Here is a 24,858-nt window from a genome sequence, read left to right on the forward strand (position 1 = left end):
CGCCCTAAGGATACAACAAAGATACGATATACAGACTATGTATTCAAATGTTCACCCAGCTGCCGCACGCGCACAAACAGAAAAGAGAAAAAAAGAGAGAAAAGAGAAAAGAAAAAGCACTTTACAATATCCACACGGTACAGTTTTAGTGAAGAACGTTGATTGCATACGTAAAAAATGCGCTATCAGAACTGCGAACAATTTCTGTAGGCAGCTTGTTCCACAGCTCTATTGACTCTGGAAAGAATTAACGAACAACGAAAGGCATTGGTTCGGGACAAGTATGGTCGAATAGCTTCACTATGATTTAAGCGGGAGCTCAGTCTGCCTGGAGGTTTTAAATACAAGTCTTTATTAATTTTTAGTTCGCCGTTAATTATTTGAAATAACGTTTTTACTCTCTGTCTCTTGCACCGATCTTCCAATAATTCAAGGCCGCAAGACTAACATCGCAGAAACTGAGTCTGTCCTTCTATATTTCGTGCAAATAAAGCGCGCCGCCCGGCGCTGCACCTTCTCTATTTTGGCCCACATTACCTTTTGATGGGGCTTCCATGCTACTAATGCATATTCTAGGGATGGTCGAATAAGAGATCTGTAAGCCAGCAGTTTAACATTTTTTGTTGCCCTCCCCAGTTTTGCTCTTAAAAAACCCAATTTCTTCTGTGCCGCTGAGCACACTCTTTCTACTTGATTGTGCCATTTTAAATCATGCGAAATAGAAACACCAAGATATTTGAAACAAGAAACATTAACTAGATTGTAGCCTTGAATATCATACTGAAAAGTAAAGATATTCTTTTTTGCAGTGATATGCGTGTATGTGGTCTTATAAAAATTAATTTGCATTTCCCAGTTATCACACCAACTCCCAAACGCCTGAAGGTTTCGGTTGAGCTTAATCTGATCCTCTAAACAAGATATCGGCGCAAAAATCAAGCAGTCATCTGCAAAGAGTTTTATCTTAGCAGAACTATCTAAAGCGGTTGCTACATCATTGATGTAAAGCAGAAAAAGTGCTGGCCCTAACACGGACCCCTGTGGCACTCCTGAGTATACATCTAAAAAACCAGACTCGGAACCATCAACGCGAACTGCCTGCTTGCGGTTAGTTAAATAATCTTCAATCCATTTTAGAACGTCGCCATTTATACCAGCTTTGTACAGTTTAAAAGGTAATTTACGATGAGGAACCTTATCAAAGGCTTTGGCAAAATCAACGCGTATAACATCTGTTTGTTCACGGTTGTCCATAACTTCGAAAAAATCGTGCAATGTCTCAATGAGCTGCGTCACCGTGGAAAGTCCCCGTCGGAACCCATGCTGGCATGCGCAAAGGAGGCCATTTGATTCTAGGAAGATAATTATATGTTTTGTTATGACGTGTTCCATAACCTTGCAGCAAACTGACGTAAGGGATACAGGACGGTAGTTATTCATTAGAGTACGATTGCCACTTTTAAATACGGGGATAACTATAGCACAACGCCAGTCCTGGGGCACGGAATGGGTGCTTAGTGATTTCTGAAAAATAATTACCAAATAAAATGATATCCACTCAGCATACCTTTTCAAAAAGCCAGTAGGTATTCCGTCTGGCCCAGAAGCCTTCTTGTCATCTAACTGTAGCAACTGCTGGAATACGCCCCTCTGAGTAAAGTTGATAGCGTCCATGTAACTTTCGCTGAAAGATGCCCCATCATCTACCGGAAATGGTCGATCACTGCGTGTGAATACTGATTGAATATACTTATTGAATCCATCAGCGATAACACATTTTTCTTCTACTAGAACATTTCCTAACGTCATTTGCTTTATTTTTCCTTTCTGCGGTCTAAATAACGCCAAAATTTTTCTGGGGAAGTCTTAAGAAAATCACTTAAAGTGCGATTAAAAAATGTTTGCTTCGAGGTGAGTAACAAAGCCTTTATTCCCTGACGTACTGCGTGTATTTCCCTAGGATCTGCTTTTCCTCTGCGCAGCCTTTTTAATTTCCGTTTCGCGTGAACAATATCCCTCGTTATCCATGGGTTACTCCGCTTCATTTTCTTGAGTCGGGTCGGAACGAACTGATCTATGCAGACTTGAATAATAGTTTTAAAGCGCTGCCACAACTCTTCAACTGTTTCGACCTCGGAGACATTTTCAAATTTGTTGAAACACTTTTCTAAATAATCTAGAATAGATGTATCATCGGCCTTAGCATAGTTTTTGATTTCAACACGTACAGTAGGTTTTGTAGGTGGTGGTTTACAAGTAAGCACATTCAGCAAAATGATTTTGTGATCGGATATACCATCCGTGACTGCCATTTCATAATCACCTACTTTATGGGAAAGGAACACCAAGTCAAGCAATGACTGCGATTGAGACGTTATGCGTGTGTTTTCCTTCACTATTTGCCTTAAATTATGAAAAAAATGTGATATCCAATAATTTTTCGGCACTAGAAATTTCTGTATTTCCAGGCGAAATAAGTTCCCAATCGATATGTGGCAAGTTAAAATCACCAGTCATTATTAGCCTGGTGTTCCTGTTTACATGTGAGCAAAGAAATGTATTTAACATATCTAGAAAATCAGGTGAACTAAGTGGCGGCCTATAAACGACTCCTATGAGGTACGACATGCCAGACAACATGATTTTACACCACACCGATTCCGACATCTCACACATAACCGTACAGGCTGTCAGCGATGATTTAACAATAATGGCCACACCACCACCACCACGAGAGTCCCGATCCCACCTAAACATTGTGTAGCCAGGAGGGATAATGCAGTCGCAAGAAATAGCACTGTTGAGCTATGTTTCTGTAATGCAAACGACGTGCGGTCGCTCAGATAGCAACAGACATTCTAATTCAGTAACCTTGTTAAGAATACTGCGGGCATTGAGCGAAACGATTCTGAGCTATGCTGTATTTGAAATGCAGGAAGGCATGCGTTTTCGAAATTCTAGCAAATCACATGGGTATTGCTTGAGGTGGGCTACATGCTTTAAATAAATAAGGAGACTAAGAGCAATTGTTAAAAAATTAACTACTCAATATTAGTTAACGATCCTACTACTTTGTACGTCTTAGCTGTATTCTAATGCGCTGCACCACTGACAGTGCTGTGCCAAAAAGGACTCTGCTAACTCAAAAAGCTTTTGATTGCAGAGCATCTTAGGTGAAACATCTGGTATAGAGTGTTGGTTGAGTCAGAGTTTAGTTCCGCCTCTGGTTCAGTCGGGACGCTGACTGAGCCAAGGGCTGTGCAAAATGCACGCGCGCCTTTAGTTTTCTACATTCATACGTATTGCTTTCTGTCTACAGTGTATGACTAGTTTGTTCAATTCTTTGGCAAACCAGTGGCAAGCGCTGTCAATCCTTCTCAATAAGCGAACGAAATAACTTGAGTAAAGCTGAGGCTGGACAAGCTGGTTCGGCATGCATGAGAAACAGTGAAACAGAGGCAGGACGAAAAGACAGGTGAAAAAGTTCAGTGCTGATGTGAGCTGAAAAATGGCATTCCTCTGGGCCAGTTGGTATGAATCCATCTTTGGGCGAGCATGAACTTTGGGACGCACCAACGTAGATAGACACATGGATGTGAACGTCGGATGATGTGAACGTCGGCGCAAATGATGCGAGCAGGCAGCTATTTTCAACGACACAGGTGCGGTAAAAGGAAGCGGCAATATGGGTGGCCGTGTTTGTACTTTCGGTGCAGGCATGGCGAAGCATAAACCAATGCCTTGTAAGCGCAGCACCAAGGCGCAGCAGTCTGCCAGACACGACAAGGCATTTTTCTCTGATTGTCGAAGCAATTTAACTTCAGCATATTCGCCTAAGGCCCAAAGAGCCTAAGACCTTATCCCCAGGGTTGCCACTGAATATGGAAAAAGAACGCGTCAGTAAATTATGTTCCAAGCACATTTAATAAAACACTTTTTCTGTGATCTTACTGCCATCCACTCCGAGTCAATCGCTTTGAGTCGTTGGCAGGCCTGCCATCTGTATCTGTTATCTTTACGCAGTGGATATTTTGTATTGCACTGCTTTTGTATTGAGTTTTATTGCATCGTTTTGCGCTGTATTTTTCTAGGCGCTCAGCAGCTCGGTGCCGCGGCAGACAGCACGACCTCCGGTGCTGATCTCAAGGGCCCTTCCCTCTAGCGACCGCGACGGAAGGTCGCCATCGAGGGTTGCGACACAGCGAAGCGGAGACAGCGGCGGCTCCCGCGCTTCACTTACGCAGGCCGGAGGCGCGCATGCGAGGCAGCTGACGGTCGCCACCCTATAAGCGCGGTGCAGAGGACAGGGCTCACTGTATGCCGAGCACGGCCGTTCCTTCCCATTGCTTGGGCGACCGCCGCGTCACGCGCGAGTCGCGATAAATTTTGGCCGCTCGAGGGAACAAGGCTGCATGCACTGAGCGCTCGGAAGGAAGTGTGTGTGTGTATGTGGGGGGGGGGGGGGGGGGGGTGCGATCGCACGACGTGTCGAACGCCATCAATCCGCCTTTGGCCCAACGTCCGGGGATAGCCCTGCGTAACGAGTGCGAAGAGTGCCGCTTTCCGTCGCTGGTCCTCCGATTTCTATTTGCTGCATCTGTACTCGCGGCACCGGCAGAAGACGGTAAAAGAACAACGAAAACTCTACTCCTCATCTTTTCACACTGACGCTCCTCTGATGAGGAATTATGGACGACCTTTCGCCGTTGCCGCTAAGCTTTGCTGCTTGCCGCGTAATTAAGGGTGGACTGTGGTTCAACCCCTATTGTGGGCTATTAGTTAACTCTGCGCCTCCATGAGCCCATCAATTTGAGTTTGTTTTTCTTTCGTTTACTTTTCTCTTGAGCCATCCTTTCAACATGCAATGTACTCAAAACACTGTTGCGCGAATATAACCCTAACACATCCGCTGCGGTGGTATGCTCCACTGCTGGGTTTAGACTATGATGCAGCTTGTACGCAGGGACTCTCTGAAACAAAGTAAAGGGTCAGCTACTCGGTCTTTCCTAATGCGTGTGTTGCCATCTTCACAGAAAGTGGCCGTTGTTAGAACTAACCTGAAGCCTGGTGAGGACGAATTCAAAGAAGGAAAGGCACAAGCGCGACCACTTCCTAGTGCAACAGCATGCGGGCACCTGCAAGTGCGAGCCCCAGTCCGAACACATAGGTAGCTTGAAGCCTCGTGGTAAGAGTGGAGAGGAGGAATAAAAAAATGAAAAGAAAAGGCGCAGCGACTGTATCGCTTCTCGGTGGAGACCTCAACCGCGCTGCAGTGGGGCCAAACGCGAAGGACACGGAGGAGCCGGCGTAGCCATCTTCCGGCAACAGGGATCTGACCACAACACCAGCGGAGTTAACGAATCAAGTCCACGACCTCGATAAGATGTGTGCCGCTGCCTACCGTGCGGTGCCGCTGTCGTCGCAAGTGACCGGAAGTGACAAAGGAACGGGCCGCCGCCATCGCAATCCGAGAATACCATTTTGTGTCCAACTGCAGGACCTGTTGCTGATGGCAGACTTCAGTGAAGGCATGAACAAGGGCCGTGCATTTGTGAATACAATCAGAGATAAAAAGGGTCTCTACCTGGCCACTCCACAATGTTCCGTGTCCACCCAGAGGAATGCGTGTATAGATCTGGCCTTCCATAAAAGATCTGAAATCACAAATGTTCAGTATTTAAGTTGCCATTTTTCCGATTACAAAATGATTGTTGTCATGTTAAGTTTGGAGCCGCCACCGAAACTGAAAATTGACGGCTACTGAAGCTCTGATTTGATATAATTGGACAAAACGGATTGAATTACCGGACAACGTGCAAATGTTGTCACAGAACCGAGAGAATCGCCGACTGCTAAGTGATTAGTTTCACTTATTCGACTAGAACCACCATATATCAGCTGAACTGAACCACCATTGCCAGATGAACGACAGTTGGCGCTGCTGCATAACAACGTTAAATTGCTGCTGAAGTTAATTAGCGATGAAATGAGCTGCTTTTGAAGACGCTCGTGTAGCAAAGATTGTGGTGTGTAGAACTGATAGAGATACTGAATAAGCACTGAATGTTTTCAATTCCAATTTTCGTCCGCTCGAGAAATTGTCCAGTATAACGTTGCCAAAAATTATGCCTTGATTAAAAGTAAATGAAAAGCTGCAAGTGCGCCTCACTTACACTGTGAGATGCGCGTACTATCAAAAACAAATGAAACGCGAACAAGACAACTGAAATGCGAGTATAAAAACACAAACACACTTCGTCTTGCAGAGGAAATACTAGCGGGGTTGGTCAGCACACCTGCATTCGTGCCTTCGAAGTGAAATTAATCTAGTATTGAGCTTCCCCTGACACACGAAAATGACGGAAGTGTGCTCCCTGGAGCGCCATTCCGGCGCTCTAGACAGATGTGTGGAAGACTGTGTCACCCTTGTGTAGAGCGCTTGAAGGGGGTGCACGACGCAAAAAAAAAAAAAGAACTCAAATTAGAAACCAGGTCATGACTTTCGGGGAAAAGTGCTCGTGCCCATTTTCTTAAGAATCATTGCTTCTGAAAGGTAGAAGCGGCCACGAGGAGTCCGTGTTTAAGCAGAACAGTTCGCCGCCCGAGACTAATACACAAGGGTGGCACAGGCTGTACATACATAGCCCGGAAATGCTGAGAAAATAAGAGGGGTGCTTGGAAGTGTTGGCGTAAAGATCGCTGTCGCCCCATGGCAGGGAGGTATTTCATCTGCGTCAAGAGAGATTGTTATCAATAAGGGTGATAGTAAATAGTGGTCTTGGGAAGAGGCAAAGGGGCGGAGAGCGAGAAGGGTTTTCTGAAGCGAGAGCCACACTGCATTCGATATTTGTGAAGCTGTGCGGTACACAAATCTGCATTTTAAGCGGCGACGATACGCCATATTCTGAATGAGCACAAGTTGTGTTAATATATCAATTCGTACGCTAACTCGGCGACTTTAATCCTGGTGTTGACAACAACTCCAGCAGCCGGTGACTGGCGAATAAGACAGTCGCTACCAATCCAAACCAAATTCGTGGTTTTCATTTCTCGGGCCAGATATCGATGCCAAATTGTTCCGGCGCACATGTATTCTCATGCTATCCGCCTCGTCAACAAAACGTTTCGTGCTCTGGCAACACCGCATTCGGGTTCAGAAACAAAACAATGCCGGTTTGAAGTTGGGTAAAACAAGTAGGTAATGCGGCGTCCTCCAAATGAGGCACTTTCTGTGGAAAATATAGGGATCTCTGGCAGACCCTTTTGATTCGCCGGTTCCTCTTAGCAAGTTCCATTGGCTGGATTAGGAGCACATGCTACATTCGCTTTTGTGTCCATTGCAAGTATAGTGTGTTTTTGTAAGACAAGTGCGGCTACTAATGCAACTTTTCCTTTTAGCTGTCGCGTCTTGTGTTCCCAGCTACGCTCTGCAGCCACTGTAGATCCGCCAGAAGCCTATAGCGAATCAAAAACTTACTCAGCCTGCTCAAAAGAAAAAGTTTGACTTGCATAGCTTGACCTTCGCTTGCAGTGCGAAGGCGGCTTTTGCGCCTTTGCGGAATAGGCAGCGATGTTCGCGCTATCCGTGAAGTCCTCGGTATCTATGATTTTAGTTGCCTGTAATGATTTGAGCAAGCACGTAATGAACGCCGGAAAAACACAGGCCACAAACACTATCCGGTCTACAGCAGCACCAATTCAAATACTGCGCCGAAGAATCTGGAAGTTCCTCCATTGGAAGCGTTTTGGACAGCCGCTGTCGTCATCATCTGTCGGGTTTCTTTGCAAACAGAAGAAAAGCCTACGGCTGTCACCGATTATTTCATGTTATAAAAATTCAGCTATAGATACCTTCTTGAAATCTAACGTTTGTATTAACAAGAAGTTCACTGTGTTCGTAATCAGGGTACCCTAAAAGCACTACAGAAAATTGAAACCCCCTTCCTCATTACACTTTATCATGCATTAATACAAAGTCATATCAACCACCGCAGCATTGTTTCACAGGTTCTTATATATCAATGAAATATTGTTTGTTCTTATTGTTTTTTCGGAAAGTAAATGGCGCAGTATCTGTTTCATATATCGTTGGACACCTGAGCCGCGCCGTAAGGGAAGCGATAAAGGAAGGAGTGAAAGAAGAAAGGAAGAAAGAGCTGCCCCAGTGGAGGGCTCCGGAATAATTTCGACCACCTGGGGATCTTTAACGTGCACTGACATCGCACAGCACACGGGAGCCTTAGCGTTTTGCCTCCATACAAACGCAGTCACCACGGTCGGGTTCGAACCCGGGAACTCCGGATCAGTAGCCGAGCACCCTAACCACTGAGCCAACGCGGCGGGCATGTTGATATTTTTCTTCCTTGCGTATGTATTCACGATGCCTGCTCAAAGACCGCATTTTTCAGAATGGAGATTACCCGAACCCTGACGTAGGAGTATCCTTGATATAACGTCCATTTCACTCAATATTACCACAGTTTAATTGATGCGTCTGCAGCTGAGCTCACCATTTTTAACTTCGTTACAAGTGGGGCTTAATTGTGCATAACTTCGTAAGCAACCACGGCCTTCTCTACGTAATCTGCAAAGCTTGTCTATTACAAATATAACGCGAATATTGCCCGCTGCTTCCAGCAATTACGCCCTGAAATCCCCGCTAATTACAGAACGCTAACAGTTGGATTCAGTATAATAATGCTGTGAAATGGCTTCCCGTCAACTAATAAAATATTCTAAACCGCTGCCATTAAAAAGCTATCACGAATAAACACTTCCTTTTTTGAGTCCTCGTACTCACTTCTTTATATGCAGTTTTTTTTCCCGCACATTAAAGAAATTTGGAACTCCCATCTTGGCCCTACTTGCGCTTTGCCTTCGAAAGAATTTTTAAATTTTGCGATTCGTAGCTAAGATTGTTCTTCCTGAGTATTTGTTTATGCTTTCACAGTATCTCATATGCTGCGCATTGTTTCCGCATTTTTTATTTCGTCCTGGCATAGCCTCATGCGAGGCTGCAGTATGCAAAAGTAAATTAACAAACAAACAAATAAATAAATAAATATCCTTAGAACCGTCAGTCAATATTCATTTTTATGAGCTATCTTCCATAATTCATTTCTTATAAGTGCCTAGCCTTTTTACCCATAAGTTATAAGATCTATTGCAAGCTCCGGTTTATTATTGTGCTGATCGCCGAAAAAAAAAAAGTCATGGTTCAGTTTCCCTATTTCTTTTCTTAGCTGAATACTTGCTTCTGAATGAAGACAACTTCAAGATCATCTACACGCGAAACACACTGGTTGCTTTAGATGTATTTATTTCATACTTATGCTGCTGCTCGCCCTCATTGAAACTGTTATTGTGACCTCTTTACTACACACAGCCCAAAGGCTCCTCTTTGTTCATGGCTTCTTTTGCATACTTCTGTTTGCCATTTTCGAGAATAGGTCTCATTACAGTACTTATTTTAAGGAACCCCCATCCTCTGCGTTTCTAACCGGATGCTATGTATAAAGAGAAAAATGATGAACTCTCTCGTCGACGTTGGCGTAGTCGGCGTAACCGTAACCTTCCGCAAACAGCAGCTGAGGAGCAATAAAATGCAGCATACGAGACCCTTGCCTGCGCCATCTTTGAGTGCATTTGCCGCAACAGGCAACTCGCCGATGTCACGAATGGGACACCCCGTGGTACGGTCGCGTTGACACCGGACATCCCCACTAGAAAGGATGTTGCCAAGGTGGAGCACAGTGGGGCTGGATATAAGACGTAATACTGACAGTATTTTTCTTGGACCAACTGATGAGCATGAAATTTGCAGCATTTTTACCTCTTTCAAGAACAGTAAAGCCTGCGATATTGATGGCATTCAAATAGGACCGGTGAAACAAGTTATCAGACTGGTAGCTCCTGCACTTACCTACATATATAACCTTGCTTTGCTTTCTGGGCAGTTTCCCAAATTAATGCAGATTTATAAAGTTGTTGTGCTTTTTCAAGGTGGAGACAAAAATGATATGTCAAATTATAGGCCTATATCCATCCTACCAGTTTTTTCTAAAGGTTTAGAAAAGGTTATCCACAGTAGACTAACGAAGTTTTGCGCTAAATACTCCTTACTTTCTTCATACCAGTACGGGTTTTTGGAGGGCAAGTCTACTGAAACCGCCTTGTTGATGCAAAAAGAGATTTTTTTAGTGCTTTAGAAAATAAACAGATATGTCTAGGTGTATTTATAGATTTTTCTAAGGCATTCCACCGCCTTAATCACCACCGTTCAATAAGAAAATTGGAAATTTGAGGCATTCGTGGCACTCCTCTGTCCCTTATAAAGTCATATTTGCAGCATCGTATTCAATGCGTAGAAATAACAAAGCAGGCCTCATCTTTGTTGACTATTAAAACCGGTGTTCCAGAGGGTAGAATTTTAGGTCCGGTATTTATTTATTTATTTATTTATTAGTACCTCACAGGCCCCGAAGAGCATTGGGTGAGGGGGGCAAATACAGATGTACATACAAAAAAAAACCATAATATCGGTGCAAGAACGCGGTACAAGTCAAATACAAGAAAGGAACACGAAATTTATACAAAACCGAGTTAAAATAACATCAGACACGAAACAACGTTAAGAACAAATGAAACTGTGGTACATTTCGAACATCACTATGGCAATAAATGTATACATAGATGTTTTTTAAACTCACCAGGATCAATGAAAGAGATTATGTTGTCAGGAAGATCATTCCAGAGTTTTATTGCTCTAGGTAATGCAGAGGAATTAAACGACAGGGTCTTCCCATATATCCGGTTGAAGCTGAGTTGATTGTGTAAGCGTTGTGAAGAGCGGAAAGGTGATGCCAGAGGTAACAACGAAGGACGGGTGTGAACATATTTATGGAATAAACACAGAAGTGAAATGGAGCGACGAATTTCAAGTATCTGTATGTCATTAAGGTATTTAAGCTGGGATACACTTGCGAGGGGACTATAATTGCTAAAAATGTACCGGGCAGCTCTGCTTTGAATGGACTCGAGCATATCTATGAGATATTTTTGATGGGGAGACCATATAGGTGAGATAAATTCCAGCTGTGGGCGAACAAATGTAAAATATGCAAGTTTTCGAACGGAGCTAGGTGAGTTTCGAAGGTTCCGGCGTATGAAACCTAATGTCCTCGACGCTTTGTTGCAGACTGCAGAAATATGAGAAGACCATGAAAGATTTGGTGTGAACTGAATTCCAAGGTATTTGTACGACGTAACCCTTGATAGAGAGGTATTATTTATAGAGTATATGAAGTTAGAAACAACATGCTTGCGGCTAAAAGTCATTGATTTACATTTATTAGGGTTAAGAATCATTTGCCAGTTTTGACACCAATCAACAATAGTGTCAAGGTCATTTTGAAGGGTCAGGTGGTCAGTCTCAGAAGCGACCTTACGGTAAACAACACAGTCGTCTGCGAAAAGGCGTAAACGGGATGAAATGTTAGTGGGAAGGTCGTTAATGTAGATTAGAAAAAGTAAGGGTCCAAGTACGCTTCCCTGTGGTACGCCTGAGGTTACGTCACATAGGGATGAGGAAGAGCCGTTGACAACTGTGAATTGCTGACGTAATGAGAGAAAGTTTCGAAGCCAAGATAATGTGAGGGAATCAAGGGAAAGGGTAGATAATTTTGTAAAAAGCCGGCCATGCGCAACTCTGTCAAATGCTTTTGAGAAATCTAAAAAAATGCAATCTGTTTGCTGGTTATCATCCATGTTGAAATGCAGGTCAGTAGTAAATTCAAATATCTGGGTATCACATGAGTAGCCTTTCCTAAAACCATGCTGATTTGAAAAGAAGAAGTCATTTCGTTCCAGATGGTTGTAAATGTGAGAAGCGATAATATGCTCAAGTAATTTACAGCATATGCATGTTAACGAAATAGGCCGATAGTTATCAGGAGAGTTTTTGTTACCCGTTTTGAAGACAGGGATGACTTTGGCTTTTTTCCAGTCAGTGGGCAGTTCTCCGGAGGATAATGATTGCTGAAATATATGACACAAAATCTGGCTGGAAATTGAAATGGTGTTTTTAAGTATCTTCGAGTTAATGTTGTCCACTCCGGCAGATGATGATAACTTTAGATTTTTAATTAGTGATGCGATACCCTCAGCACTAATGGTGATGGGCTCCATGAATGGGTAGTCAGACTCGAGAACAATTGGCATACTGGAATAATCTTCCTTAGTAAACACTAATGCAAAAAAATCTGTTGAACGCGGTTGGACATTCAGTGTCAGCTAGCGGCAAGTCATCAGTATTGTGTAGTTGTATGAGGTCATGTTTACTTTCGGGAGATATAGCCTGCCAAAACTTCTTAGGATTAGTCTGCAAAAGTGACGGCAGATCATGAGTGAAGTATTTGTTTTTGGCAGCGGTAACAGCAGAACAGTACGCTTTCAAACACAGTTTATATCTTTCCAACGAGGTTGAAGAAGGAGCAGATCTAACTTTTCTGTATAGGCGCTTCTTTTTATTCCGTAATCGACGGAGGGTCTTGTTGAACCATGGATTTTTTATGTCATTAGCTATTGTAATCAGAGGAACATGTTTCTCTATCAGTGCAGATAGTTTGTGTTTGAAGAGCAACCAGTTTTCTTCGGTAGATCGTTCGTTCCTTAGCGGGAAAAACACCTCATTGAAAAATGAGGCAAGTTCCGTGTTAATTTCATCATATCGTGCTTTACTATAATCTCTAATTTTTTTAGTTGTAATACCTGCAAACAAGCTCGGAACTAGAATATCAAACTGCAACATCTTATGATCGCTTAATCCGTCAAGATACATAACCGGCCCTATGGTATCGGGAGCAGTGGATAGAGCTAAATCAAGAATGTTAGAACCACGCGTATTCTGGCTAATCACTTGAAATAAATTGAAATCTAGTGTTAGGTTGATGAATTCTGTTGCAGCATGACTAGTTGAAGACAAACAAGGCCAATCTATTTCAGGAAAATTAAAATCACCCAACAAGTAGATGTTGCTAGGTGAACTGTGTTCGACAGCGGCAGCAATGCTAGACCGAAGATCATGAATGAAAGAAGTCGTACAATCGGGCGGACGGTAACACACTCCAAAAAGTAAACTCGAAGATATAGTTTTGCAGGCAGCCCAAACTATTTCGAGGTCTGAGTTAGAATTGATAGCAGTGGATGGTAACGTTTTTTTAATACCAAGAAGCACCCCACCCCCTCTTTTATCTGCACGGTCATGTCTGTAGATATTGTAAGCATGGGCGTCTGGAAAGATTTCATTGCCTTTGATACCGGCGTGCAACCAAGTTTCAGTTAAAGCAACTATATCAGATTCACTGTCTTGCAGAAAAGAGCAGAGATGATCACGTTTAGGCATCAAGCTTCGGATATTAGAAAATGAAAGGGACAGCGTCGGAGCCTGGGGGCATGACGTGGACTGAGGACAATCACGCAATCTAGGTGCATTGCCTAGCTATGGTGATACTAATATGACCGAATCAGTGGCTCGGTCATACGCATATGTTTGTTTGTTGTACATAAATGACATCACGAACATCGACTACACACCAGAGTACATAATATACGCAGACGACACAACTATGCTTTTTAAAGGCGACACTCCTGATTCAATAATTCCCGTTGTAAACAGTACACTAGGAAAACTGAGGGCTTGGAGTGAACAAAATTCTCTAATCATAAATACACAAAAAACAAAAGCAGTCATATTCTACCCCAGTCAACGTATAATTTAAAAAAAAACTGATTTATGCATGGGGGACTCCATTATAAACGTTTCACATTCTGTTAAAGCACTAGGAATTATTTTTCACGAAAATTTGAGTTGGAACGCTCAGATTGACAATGTTGCATCAAAACTTTCAAAATGCACGGGTGTTCTTGCAAAATAACGCTCCTGTTTAACGGTATCAATCAAACTCATAGTGTACAATGCACTGTTTTTGCCCTATCTCAGTTATTGTTTTTTGGTCTGGGGCAGTACCATGGAGACAAATATCCAAAAACTTTTTCGACTGCAAAAAAAAAAGCAATTCGTTTTATTGCAAATGCTGAATACCGAGCTCACACGGACGAGTTGTTCACCCGCCTCAATATCATCAAAATTCCAAAGCTCTACGAATATTACTTAGCCACAAGGTATAAAAAATCCCTTCACTATATCCATGATAACTTTCCAGACATGTGTGCGCTAAAACCAAGTGATCTAACATATACTCTTCGAAATCCTGAATTTTGGTGGATTCCTTTTTCACGCACTACATATGGTGATCAAATGCTGCGCCATAACGTTCCAGTACTGCGAAATAAGCTTATCGTGAACAACGTCTGTATTGACACCTGCAATCAGAAAGACATCCGGGACATATGTTTACGATTGTAGTGTTATTTATGTTGTTTGTGCCTGAGACAGCAGATTAATCACTTGAAGCACTTCTGTTTGTGGTATATTTTGAGATCTAGTGACCACCTTGCTTGACTTGTTTCTTGAGTTGCCAGAATGTATATCTTAAGTGCCAAATGTTTTGCGCTTTATTTCGCACGCAAATATTATTCGTGTTCTTATTTTTTTTGTCTTCTTTTGTACACGTGTCCCCCTCGCTGCAAGCAATGTATACGGGGGGTTCAGGCTGTTTCAAGTGGAAGTTGTTTCCACTTTTTGCCTGAATCAACCCTCATCATTTCGCGATGAAAATAAAACGATTGATTGATTGATTGATTGAGCCTTGTAATGAAGTAGGTTGAAAGTTAGCGCTTGTATGTGTGCATTTTCTCGTCAATTCCTGCCCCGTCACTTTGCCACTTTGCGCATAGCATTACCCTCTCAGACAAAAAAGAACGGAAAGATGGGCTAGTTGTACAAGTGCTTTCATTGGAAGGGATATGGTAGACTAGGGCAAAACGAGGCGCAGCGCCCTTTTTGTCGCTGTCTTCTTCTTCGTCCCCGTCCTTTTTTGCGCTGGTATCCCTTCAGATCAAAAGCCCTCTCATATCTTAAAATGCCGTCCATAATGACAATACTTCAGTTCTGTTGCGACAGCAGCGCCACCAGCGCCAGTAACACGACCACGCACTTATGCAAGTGTCAGATTTTCCTGAATAATTAATCTATGTTATTTGTGTCTATGTGTTGCGATGTGCAAAAGTGAGGCAATAAAAGGAACAAAATGAGGCGTGGCCTTGCACAACAACCACAACAACAACTAGAGTTCCTAAATTTAGCCTCAACGGCCGACGGATTGATCTAACGGCTTTTGAATAGTTTTCCTGAGCTCGTACTTTTCTTGTCGTTTCCGACGCAGCACCTTTACAATCATTTCAGGGTTCATAAAGCTTTAGGCTAGCTTCAGTGTGCAGTCTAGGATATAGATAGAATTCCTCGGTGCAGTTTTCTTTAGCGATAGCTGTTAGTCGCACACCCGGCGGCTTTGCGCAGTCCGAAGCCGTCTATGACGTCAGCATCTCGTGCCTAGCTCGTTAGCGCACCGTGGTATAGCAGGTGATATTTCAGCACAGCCTTTGTCATGAGCCCTTCTATTCCCCTCGCGTCGCCAGTGTGGCAGAGCGTAAAAATGTGAACGACTTTCGCGTATTCCGAAAGAACGATACGAATTACTAGCATACGCGAAGAAAGTTTTTTCTGCCGTATTTATGAAAGCAAATCAAGCGTCAGCTGCCAGAAACGGAGGAGGTCAACCTGAACTATAAATGTATTCAAAAACTAAACCTGCCGCTAAACTGCTAGCCTAAAACTCCTGTGGTCGTAATGTTGGGTTGGCAGGGGACATAGCAATTTTTAATTTTGCTTCGGTCTTCCGTACGTGCCTCCGTGTTTGCGTCAAGTTCATTGTCTTTTGACAATAGCATCCTCAAAGTAAGGTAAATTTAGTTGCGTTATAATAACTTTTTTGGTAACAAGACTCCTACTTTTTTGCATTTCCGCAACGAAGAAACAAATTATGACGAAAGCATGGAACTTTCATCCGACGTTCTCGGTACTCACGCACAACCGTTTTAAACCCCCGCATTAATTTCTGGGCAACCGTAAATAGACTTGGGACTGCAAATATCACAGAAGAGCAAACACCAATGCTGCCGCTGCACCGCAACTCACAGTCGGCGATAGGCTCAGCTTGCAGAAGTCATTGTTCACATGTACAATTGCGGAGATAATGAAGCACTATTCTGTTTTAAGCGCAATCACGTATTCCTTACCGAAAATTAAGAGATCATTTTTGTCCATGAGAAGGCGCACTAGCATCCACTACCAGCATGCACATAGGCACATAGCTGATAATTTCAATTAGACATCGAGTAAAAGATATCAGAAGCCAATAGAGTATTCCGATTACTTTTGTCGGCACCTGCACCCCACCTCGCCGCTGACGTATGTGGCAGATTGGTATTCAACGTCACCCAAGGCACGCAAATTAATGAGAGAAAAAAAAGGGCATAGGTGCATACGGAATATGATTCAAAAGTCAGTATTTCTCTGTGTTAAACAGGCAAGTAATAGACAAGGATTCATTTCTATTGCCAACAAATGAAGACGAACGCCTCCACTTTCGATCTTTTAAACGTTCGATGCCGGGTGTTTATTGCGAGGCCCACTTGCCTTGCTTACTCCAGTCACTCTCATGTAGTTTGCCCCAAGTATGTCCCTTTGAAGGAGTCCTTTGTTGGCACAGTAGTTGCGTAGAGGTGCAGCCAAATGCCATGGTCGCTAGGCCTACCGTGCTGTCTGTTACCGACGCCGGCAAGAGTGCGTTGGAGCTGCTTTCCTCGCATAGGCAGGGAGAGCCGATTCGCTCAAAAGGCACTAAGCAGCAAGCAATCTTGCCTTGACATCCGAAGTTGTGGAGGCTAGTGATTAAAGTGTCGCAGAGGTTAGGATGCTGATAATCAGGGCAAACGCTGACAAACTCGACATTCAGAAAAAGGTATGCTACTCTGTGCGCCCTTCAACTCCAACGATTTCGATGCACGGCTAGCGCATTTTGCAAACAACAGCGCGAACAGGCGAGGGACTGCGGAAGAAATGGGCACCACAAGCGCTGATACGCAGCTGAGGTGCCTGATTGATATCTTGTGTTCTGTTGTTGTTGCTGTTGGCTTATGCGCACTTTTTTTTCTGCGAAACGTACAAGTTCTGTCGTCATCATCAGCCTGACTACGTCCACTGCAGGGCAAAGGACTCTCACATGTCTCTCCAATTAACCCTGTCCTTTGCCAGCTGCGCCCACCGTATTCCCGCAGACTTCTTATATTTGTCCGCCGACCCAACTTTCTGCCTTCTCTTGGAATCCACTCCTTTACCCTTAAGGACCAGCGGTTTTCTTGCCTTCGCATCACATTCCTTACCCAAGCCCATTTCTTCCTCTTGATTTCGACTGGGATGCCATTAACCCACGTATGTTTCCTCACCAGCTCTGCCAGCTCCTGGTCTCTTAACTTTAAACTTATCATTTTTCTTTCCCTAGCTATCCAAGTTCTGTGCGTCTTTATAAAATCTTCAATTGCGAGTCAACTTGTTATTGTCCTTGTTGGTCAATGCGCACATTAAAAAACAAACATTTTCAAGTTCTACGTTTTATAAAGAAGCCAAGAGTTGCGAGACAGCACTCGTAATGTTAGTTTTTTAAATCGTCCTTCGTCTGATTGTGCTGTTGTTTTCATAAATGGAATACCAACAAGCTCCACTCTCCGTATTAATTCCCGACTAGTGCGTTGTCCGCACCTCTACACTTACAGCAACTCTTGCGTAGCTTATGCGTAGTGGCTCATAAGCCGGGCTTACAACAGCGCATAGGAAACTGTCTTTGTGCTCATCATCGCACCAGTGCACGCCACGAGGTTCTCTTTGATATCTGGCGAAGCTAGTTACAGAGCTGTGCGTCAAGCGCAAATGCAGCCAAAGTTAATGACATCTTGATCGGAACGAAAATTGCACGCTAGAATTGTGCTAATCCCAGATACAATGTATGAAACAAAAAAAATACAACAAAACGAAGAAAAAAATTTCTTGCTTCTTTGTCATCTTCCTAAAACGTTCTAAGGCAATAGAAACCAAGAAGCAGACAGCAGGCCGTGAGAAAAACAACGCCGTCAGCAGTTTGGCATGGGATGTATCAGGACGAGAACGAATGACAGCATCCCTATAGAACCCCTAGTAGTATTTTACCCTGCTTATGGCTGGTTCCTGCACTCACTGCGCTCGTTGCGCAATTTCTGCAATAAAATCGACTCGCCGCCGCAAGCGTACGGGGTAAATCATTCTAGGAATCATGCAGGCAAACAAGTCGTGGTTGTTCGCATGTTTAGAAAAAAGTCTAGGAAAACAATGTGGACTTTCAGACTGAGGAACTTGGCAAGGCTCTTCAGAGCTTGACCAAGTCACGTTTGAAGGGCATTTACAAAATATTCGCCAACGCATTGCGCTTAGGGCAAAACGTGCGCATCGGCGAGTCGTATTTACGGTAGGGTAAATCGTTGCTATGGTAAAAAGACGAGAGCAGCGGGAAATAGTCATAGCAATGGGACTACAAGGCTAGAAGTTTGGGCCAGTTAGTTGCTCACAATAACGGCAGTCTTAGCGCGAAAAGAACAGAACAGGCACAAGAACCGGACTGAAAAACCTACGGCGCAACGACAACACAAGTACGAAAAATCGAACACATGCGCACTGTGCTTTTCTTTATTGTGTTGTCGTCGTTGCGCCGCAGTGTTTTCAGTCGTGCATCAACCCGGCCCCCGGGCCGTCACTCACAGCAACCGGACATACACCGGTTCTTGTTATCGGGTTGCTCTTTTCGCGCTGTGACTACCCTCACCACACTGCGGCCTTCCTTTTGTCGCCGCCAGTGCACATATATTGGGCGGAGGGCACCAGCGATACGTTGGTGATTGCGGCGTGTCTATAAGACGTCAAATCTCGTTATAAAGAGTTTGAGACACAGAGCGATCAGAGGCTATTAGGGGGCAAACGCCAGGTTATGCTGCCAAAACAAAAAAAGGAAGCACTTTTGGCAGGGCATGTAGCTGCATGGCAGCAACAGGCATGAACGGTCCTCGGATGGGAAAACAGGGACTAAGGGTGGGAAAACATGGCCGGAGGTGACGGAAGCTCAGCTGGAGGGATAAGAATTGAAACGGAGCGCATACAGGCCAGAATTCAGACGACTGCTCATGCACGAGGAAAGCTGGGAAATACCTGCGCTCTGCACTGGACTAAACTTGGCTGGTAATCATGTCGAACTTGCAGGCGCGCAGAAATTCTCTCGTGATAGCCATTGCAAATTGTATCGTTATCAACGCAGTAGGGATGGTGGAGAGGGCTGTTGCAGCTCGGCGTATAAGTACTTCAGGACGACGACTCTCAAGTTTACGCGAAAAAACGACGCAGCTGCTTGCCTGCATTCGCATTATTGAACGCTGAACAATCCTTCGGCACCTTTATAAATGATGAACGCAGCGTGAAATATTCTCCTATTAATTGCAGTGAAACCCATGCCATTTTTTCTACGCAGTCGCACCGAGGTTTCGCGCAGAACAGGTATTTTTACGTGCGTTTATACAAGGTATTCTATTTTCAACGACACTGGTGTGCTTTACATGCAAAGCAGTGCAGCGAGCTATAGAATGGAAAATGAATGCGGTGACATCGGGAGACGAAAAGAGAGATGAGTTAATGACACTTCGCGTTTTCCCAGTGCACAAAGGGAGGAAGGAACGCGGTTGGGCCACACAGGGGCAGAACTAACCAATGAGTGGATTGACGGGGTAGTGAAACGTAGCCAGCGTCAGTTAAGAATTCGGACCCGGATACGAAATGAGCAAATTTGCTTGGATATGTTGGTGGGCCTGTGCCCAACAGGGCTAATTGAGTTTCTCGGCCTTTATCGGCTAAGATCAAAGTGTGCGTAGTGTGTATTCTCATGTATTTGTTATACTCTGCGTCACAAGACGCCGCAATCCCCCATACTGTACCTCTCATTATCATCAGTGCTTAGGTATGGATAGAGAGTTGTTAGTGCATGACATCAGTGATCTACTGGAAGACAAACCGTGCCAAGCACAGGCTGCTTGTGAACAGCTCAACCTGCACGAGACGCAACATATTGGAGACGACTGAGACAGGATTTTATGTTGCAGTGAACGCGGCCTGGTTGATGATGATGGCGGCTGTATTGTATTCGTTATATTTCTTAATTAATACTTTGATACTGCTATAACTGAGTAGAAGCTCCCCAAAAACACTGACAGTCATGCTCTCGAAACGGCGGTCCCTTCTATGAGCACCTAAGGCAGAACCTATCACTGCTGGCAGATATAAGCCGGTACAACATTCGGCACAAAGCAGCACACTTTGCTTTGCGCTGTACCGAAGACGTACACGTCCGTACACATGGACGTGGCAGAGCGTAAAAGTTCGGCTTTTTTGTTGCTATTTTGGACAGGAGGGCATCGGTGGTGAAGGAGCCGATGCATAGGCGCAGCTTTTAAAGCATACCACACGAGAAGAAATGAAAGAAGGACTGTTCAAAAGAAAATCAAGTGAATAAAGTGAGAACTACGCAAAAGTGAGAACGGAGTAGGAACAACAAGCATCCAAATGAAAAAAACATCTCCCCGGATGCCTCAGACAGCGTACGCATCTAAGTTCGATTAGTGCGTGAATCAGGAGCTGCTCAGTTTGCATCGGAATCGTTCTGGAAGTACGTTTCCCGCAACAGGAAGACAAAAAAGAAGGAACCAGAGAAAAGTTTTTTTATTTAATGCCGCAACGCTACGACCTGCTGTACTACGCACAGCAAATGCAGGGAATATTATTCCAGAGCCCTCCACCACGGCACCTCTTTGTTCTTTCACTCCCACCTTCCTCCCTTCCTTTACGGCGCGGTTCGGGTGTCCACCGAGATATGTGAGACAATTACTCCGCCATTTCCTGTCCGCAAAGGCCAATTTTCAAAGGAGCCTAACTCCGAGTATCACTTCTGTTAGTTTTGTACCATAGTACATATATTGTTCTTTCTTACGAAAGTGAAAATCGCCGATTTCGTCTCCACGGAAGGGCATTGCAACTATCAAAACCACGCACAGCGTCGACAATGAGGCCCCGTGGCTCCGACTAAGCGCGCTTCGCGGGCTCATTGGTGCTGGTGGGAAAAGCAAGTGCAGAGAAGGAAAGGTGACGGTCGTCAAGCGTTATAGCATTTACATTCGAGGCTCTGAAGCCAGCGGGAGATTAGGGAGCAAATGGAGATTAGGGAGCAAATGGATCAACCCGGCAAGTTTGTTCTTGAAAAACCAGCAAAGCGTGAAGTTGTATGAACCTCTGGAGTTTAGTCAAATCGGGTACCGGCACTCTGCATTAATCAGCCTGTGTGCGTCTTATGGCGGGGTGTCGCTAGCGCAGCAAAGGGCACACACTAGTGTTTAAGGCCGGTTACTAAGAAGGAGGGAGATAAAGACGCGATGTGTTAGCGCGTCCTTTGCAGGCGTGGTGCATTCGACTGCCGCTGGCAGGGCGTGATGCAGACACCACAAATAGCCCACAGGCATCGGCATTCAGCGCCCTTCGATCATCGGGGAGTCCGCGCACACACACACAGGGGAGGGGCGGCCACTTCCGTTCGCTCGGTGGGGGCGGGGACACACACAGGTGGGGGGCTTACGACTGCTGGTGGCCGCCGCTGGCCCTTGGGTGGTGTGGGTGCGCGGAGCTGGGCCTGGGCGCATCCCCGGCGTTGCCCAAGGTGCTGATGCGGATCATGGCTGTGCATGGCGGCCACGGGCCGCCGCCAGCGACCGACTGCGCCGCCCGGTGCCGACGTCGCTTAGCGCGGCCACCGCGACCGCCTCCGCCGCCGCCGCCGCTACTCCAGCGCCGCCGACGACGCACGCACCTTTGGCACGGGGCCCGCGACACGCGCCCGCCGCCCAACAGCCTCGGCGACCGGCGCGCGACCTGACGGAGGAGGCTGCCTCCGCACAGATTCCCGGGCCCGCTCCTCGCGAGCTTCTGCTCCTCGCAGCACATGCGCTGTGCGGAGAAGCCCGCCTGCTGCTCCCCGGCACCACGGGGGCCACGGAGGAAGAGAAGCTCGGGAGGGAGCGTTTCGTGATCACTTGGAAGTCTAATCATGAAAAGCAAAACGGAGAAAGTCGGGCCCACATCTGTTGACCAAGACCGGGTCTCAGTGCTTACGTGGGGCCGAATTCGGAGTACACGGAGAGAGAAAAACGGAGCGGAGGCTGGCCGGATGACGTAGGCTACCTCCCGAGTTCCTTTTTTTTAGCGCAATAGCGCTACATCACTAGCAAAGCTGGAAAACCCGGGGTATGTGCGAAGCCTCAACCTGTGACGCAGCGCCAGCGGCGGTGGCCTTGCGCAACTGCTGCGTCAACGCGCGGAACCGCTCCCCACCCCCCAGCTGACTCGGAATCACGGACTACATGAAGATAATTGACGGATTTAGGCGTGTTTATCGATTAAATCCGCGTGTGCCTGATTCTTCTGGTGCGTGCATTGTCAATATCCTGTCAGAGAAGCGTGATTATGCGCATCGGCTTGGTAGTACACGTATGGTTGGTAGTTGCCGCAGGTCCTGTGTTTTGTATTCTCAGCCCCCGCTCTTTGTGCAAAAAAATTCTAATTGTCGTATGATGTTGTTGTTGCGGCTGTCGTACGATCCGACTCCTCAGTTATTATCAAAGCCAAAGAGACATAAATGTGCTCACTGATAAGCTGCACGCAACGTCATAAAACAAAAATGCGCTTCAAGTCCTGCGTACCAGAAACCGGGGGGAACTCGTTGCTGCTAACCTCGAGATGCACTTGATGGATGGCCACGAATGCTTACGCGAATAGAGTCCGAAGGCAGAGACAAAATCTAGTACGCAAAAATTATTGTTGCGTAGCGGCCAACCGAAGAATGAGACGAGCTGAGTGATGGCAATGAGACGGTAAATTGTCGCTGGCCTAGCACGAGCGCTCCGTCCCGCGCCGCTGCCAGCTTCGTCTTCTTCGTGGCACTACCCGTGGCCACCGAGCAATCGTCCGATCGTTCAGAAAAAGACGCGCGAATAGGTAGGTGCTGGCCGCCACGATGAGAGAGACGAGCAAATGAGTCCCGGCGCACGAAGCTTCTAGGCTGCAGGTCTCTAGGAGCCGACGACCTAGGCCCTTTGAAGCACGGGAAGGGGAACGGTGTCTTCACATGTGAGCGGCGTCTCGGATCGTAGGTCGGGTCGTAGCGTCGGTTGCAGTTCGTCGTGCCGGGTGGTCGGGGCGGGGAAGTAACGGCGAGGTCAGCTCGAGTCTGGCAGGCAGGGACACAGCCAGGCGGCGCGGACTCACGGTCGACGACTACGGCTGACGCAAGACGCCGAAGCTCCAGGATGCCGATGATGCCCCGCACCTCACACAAAATCTCACGTGGCGGCCAACCGAAGAATGAGGCGGGATGAGCGATGCACAAAGAGATGAATTAATTGCCGCTGGCCTAGCGCAAGCGCTGCGTCGTTGTTGTTGTTGCCTCAAATATGATGACAGATACCCACGGTGGGGGATTGGCCATGGTTTGGTGCAGATCCAAACAAGAAAAAAACTCATCCGTTCCGCGCCACTGCCAACTTCGTCTTCCTCGTGACAATATTTATCGCATCGAGGTTATTAAGAGAAGTTGGTTCTGCGGCAAACTGTTTGACGTCCTTACAGTGGTGTCTCAAGTACCGTACATTTTTCTGCTCAGCGATTTTACGCACAAAATACCCGGATACAGTACATACAATGAGTTTGTGTCAAAGGTTATGGTTAAAAAAATCAATGTGGACGCTCTAGCAACCTCAAAAGTGGAATGCGATATCGTTAGATATCGCATCTGTCGCAGCTTCTGCTGCAATTTCTGAGTGTGTTTTCCTTCAGTTTCTTTGCAGTTGTCCATCCATCAACTGCCATATTCGGACCGCCAGCTGCAGCAGCAGGTATGTCCTATGCTGGGGCAGTGCCAACATTGATATACATCAAATTTTTGTTCTATATTTTACTTTTTATTCTCTATCTAGGCTGCTGCATAGAAACTAGGTTGTTCACAACCAAGTGGGCAGATTGTGATAACGTCACAAAGTCACACGAGCTTTCTCGATCAATCAGGGTGGCCTATCAGGGCAGGTTGTGATGACGTCACAAGGTCCCTTGACCTCGCTCGACCAATAATCGAATTTCGTCTCGGACATCGACAGTGTTCCGGTGCGATGACGACTGTAATGCTACCGCATTGATACGGTTTGGCATAGCGGTTTCTTGCACTTGAAGGTTGAACGAATTCATAGACGGTGCTATGCTCAGTCATTCTCGTGCATCAACTGACTATACTAGGTAGAAGACTTGAGCACTGTTTCAGAGCCAAATTCTTCGGACACTCGCCGGTTCTCACAAGAACGATGAAGTTTCTGGAGCGAAAGCTCCACTTCTCGCGTACAACCTTGAAGGTCATGTTAGGGCGTAGATGTGACCTTGAAACGGCCTCAGTTAATAAAAAAACAGAGAGGAAAATTGTTGTGTAGGTGGGAATTGAACCCGGGTCTCCGGCATGCGAGACGCCATGACTGTTCGACTCTTGGAAGTGAATGAAGGCGCGTCTAGTGAATGCACAGATGTCTAAGAAACATGTCTTCCAGAAATTTATTGAGGCGTGCATGAATGATTTAACTATGAGAATGTAAACTGTAGAGATCAAAATTAAGCAAGTAGAGAAGTACGTTTCCAGTGAATTTCGTTCGAGCATGACATGCAGTCGTAGCGCCATCATGCGG

At 45.5% G+C, this 24,858-nt stretch overlaps 1 protein-coding gene across 5 annotated transcripts in view; it reads right to left on the reverse strand.

Annotated features, from left to right (window-relative positions):
- The window catches only part of Sh (Potassium voltage-gated channel protein Shaker), a 340,817-nt gene that overhangs the window by 67,806 nt on the left and 248,153 nt on the right, over positions 1–24,858 (reverse strand). For 2 of the 5 annotated variants that reach the window (XM_077660833.1, XM_077660834.1), the window contains exon 1: positions 21,717–21,948. The exons of 2 other annotated variants lie outside the window; for them this stretch is intronic. In XM_077660833.1, coding sequence (XP_077516959.1) covers positions 21,717–21,814 — 98 coding nt within the window. In that variant the 5' untranslated portion in view covers positions 21,815–21,948. Of the gene's footprint in view, positions 1–21,716; positions 21,949–24,858 lie in introns of those variants that run through there. One more of the 5 variants, XM_077660832.1, reaches the window with a different exon arrangement.

Source organism: Amblyomma americanum, chromosome 4, assembly GCF_052857255.1.
Source record: "Amblyomma americanum isolate KBUSLIRL-KWMA chromosome 4, ASM5285725v1, whole genome shotgun sequence".
In the NCBI taxonomy this organism is placed as follows: domain Eukaryota; kingdom Metazoa; phylum Arthropoda; class Arachnida; order Ixodida; family Ixodidae; genus Amblyomma; species Amblyomma americanum.